Source organism: Colobus angolensis, unplaced genomic scaffold, assembly GCF_000951035.1.
Source record: "Colobus angolensis palliatus isolate OR3802 unplaced genomic scaffold, Cang.pa_1.0 Scaffold55, whole genome shotgun sequence".
NCBI lineage: Eukaryota > Metazoa > Chordata > Mammalia > Primates > Cercopithecidae > Colobus > Colobus angolensis.
The window spans coordinates 843,834-846,334 of NW_012119043.1; the positions used below are offsets into that span (position 1 = coordinate 843,834).

The 2,501-nt window shown below is 51.7% G+C and overlaps 1 protein-coding gene across 1 annotated transcript in view; it reads left to right on the forward strand.

Annotated features, from left to right (window-relative positions):
• LOC105525636 (chromosome unknown open reading frame, human C16orf96) overlaps window positions 1-2,501 on the forward strand; it is a 47,350-nt gene that overhangs the window by 30,090 nt on the left and 14,759 nt on the right. Inside the window, exon 8 of the mRNA XM_011961336.1 lies at window positions 2,073-2,147. Coding sequence (XP_011816726.1) covers window positions 2,073-2,147 — 75 coding nt within the window. The remainder of the gene's footprint in view (window positions 1-2,072; window positions 2,148-2,501) is intronic.

Here is a 2,501-nt window from a genome sequence, read left to right on the forward strand (position 1 = left end):
GAGGCTTGCTTGAGCCTGGGAGGTTGAGACTGCGGTGAGCTGTGATCATGCCACTTTACTCCAGCCTGAGTGACAGAGCAAGAGCCTGCCTCAAAAAATAAAAAGAAAAATAAAAATAAAGAGGAGGAAACAAGAGACTCCAGCAGAGAAATTAGCCCAAGCCTGCTGGGCTGGGAGGTGACCTAGTGTGCGTGTGGTTCAGAGCCCAGGCTTGGGAATAGACGTTTCCTGGGTTTGAATCCTGATTCTGCCACCTGCTGGTTGGATCAGTTCCCTGCGGTTGTTGCGGCCAGTCACTCTCAGGGGTTCTGGAGGCGGGAATTCTGAAATCAAGGTGTCATAGACTGTGTTCCACCTGAAGGCTCTAGAGGAGCCTCCTCGCCTCTCCTCGCCACCTCACCTTGGTGGCTCAAGGTGTCCCTTGGCTTTGGAGCAACTTGGATGGAGGCTGGGGCCATTATTCTAAGTGAAGCAACTCAGGAGTGGAAAGCAAAGACTGCACGTTCTCACTTGTAAGTGAGCTAAGCCATGGGTATGCAAAGACAGAAGGAGCGGGATAATGGACACAGGAGACTCAGGATAATAGAGAGAGGGGGAAGGATAGAAAACTACATATTGGAGCCAGGCACGGTGGCTCACACCTGTAATCCCAGCAGTTTGGGAGGCTGAGGCAGGCAAATCATTTGAGGTCAGGAGTTCGAGACCAGCCTGGCCCACATGGTGAAACCCCGTCTCTACTAGAAATACAAAAATTAGCCAGGCATGGTGTTGGGTGCCAGTGACCCCGACTACTCAGGAGGCTGAGGTGGGATAATCTCTTTTTTTGTTTTTTTTTTTTTTTTTTTTTTTTTGAGACAGAGTCTCACTCTGTCGCCCAGGCTGGAGTGCAGTGGTGTGATCTCGGCTCACTGCAAGCTCCGCCTCCCAGGTTCATGCCATTCTCCTGCCTCAGCCTCCCAAGTAGCTGGGACTACAGGCGCCTGCCATCATGCCCGGATAATTTTTTGTATTGTCTTTTTTAGTAGAGACAGGGTTTCACCGTGTTAGCCAGGGTGGTCTTGATCTCCTGACCTCGTGATCCACCCACCTCAGCCTCCCAAAGTGCTGGGATTATAGGCGTGAGCCACCGCACCGGGCCAGGTGGGAGGATCTCTTGAACCCTGGAGGCGGAGGTTGCAGTGAGCCGAGATGGTGCCACTGCATTCCAGCCTGGGCGACAGAGCAGATTCTGTAAAAAAAGAAAAAAAAAAAAAAGTTAAAGATACCAGTTCACTTCTGTTGACACCCCAGTGGCCACACTAAGCCATAAGGGAGGCTGTGAAATGCAGTCTTGATTCTGAGCAGCTGGGTTCCAGCTGAAAGTCCAGAGTTCCGTTCATAAGCGTGAGAGGGAGACCCGACAGGAAGAGAGAAGTAGAAGCCTGTTTGCAGCTTTGCAGGAACCGTGGCCCGACCCTCTGGGGAGCAGCTGCTGCTCCTATTACAAGGAGGATCAATGTAACAAACCTGCACGTTATGCACGTGTACCCTAGAACTTAAAGTATAATAAAAAAATAAAATAAAATTAAATTAAATTAAATTTAAAAAAAAGGAGGATCTAGTAATTGGAGAGAGGGTGGAATTCATGGGGGCAGTTGGTTCTTTGTGGAGTTGTGAGGATGGGACGTGAGGTTTTCCCCTAACACTTGGGCACACTGTATGTGGCTATGATAAGTTCATGGTAGACTGGAATTCCTGCTGGGACCCCAGGACAGATCAGAAGTGATGAACATGCCTTAAACATCCAGGGAGTGAAATCGTCCACATTGGTTTGGGTCTAACTCCCCGTGGAGGAAAGTTCCTATGACACCAGCTCTGAGGGGACAGCTTGTCCCAAGTCGCATGTTCCTTCCCTTCTCATCTGGGCACCTGGAGCCCTTGAGCCTGCGTCTTCTAACGCCCACGCCCACCTGCCTGCTGTCCGTATGGCCCGCCGTCCCTCCCCAGCACATGGCAACGGTAGAGGTGGGAGGTTGGTATTTGATCCTCAAGGCTCTCCAGGGTGGCAGACATGCCTGTGCTTCTGTTCTTAGACTCTCCAGGCTCAAATCAAAAGACTGGAAATGAACAAGGTGAATAAGAGCACGCTGGAGGAGGAGCTGAGAGAAGTGAGTGAGCAGAGGTTCCTCTGCCTTGCCTCCTCCCCTACCCAGGGAAACGGAGCCATCCAGGCGAAGCCCGCCAGACAGCCTTCCGGAATTTCCCTCCCTCTTTGTTCATATTGAAAACAGGAGTCGGCTGGGAGCGGTGGCTCATGCCTGTAATCCCAGCACTTTGGGAGGCCAAGGCGGGTGGATCACCTGAGGTCAGGAGTTCGAGACCAGCCTGGCCAACATGATGAAACTCCGTCTCTACTAAAAATACAAAAAATGGGCCGGGCGCGGTGGCTCAAGCCTGTAATCCCAGCACTTTGGGAGGCCGAGACGGGCGGATCACGAGGTCAGGAGATCGAGACCATCCTG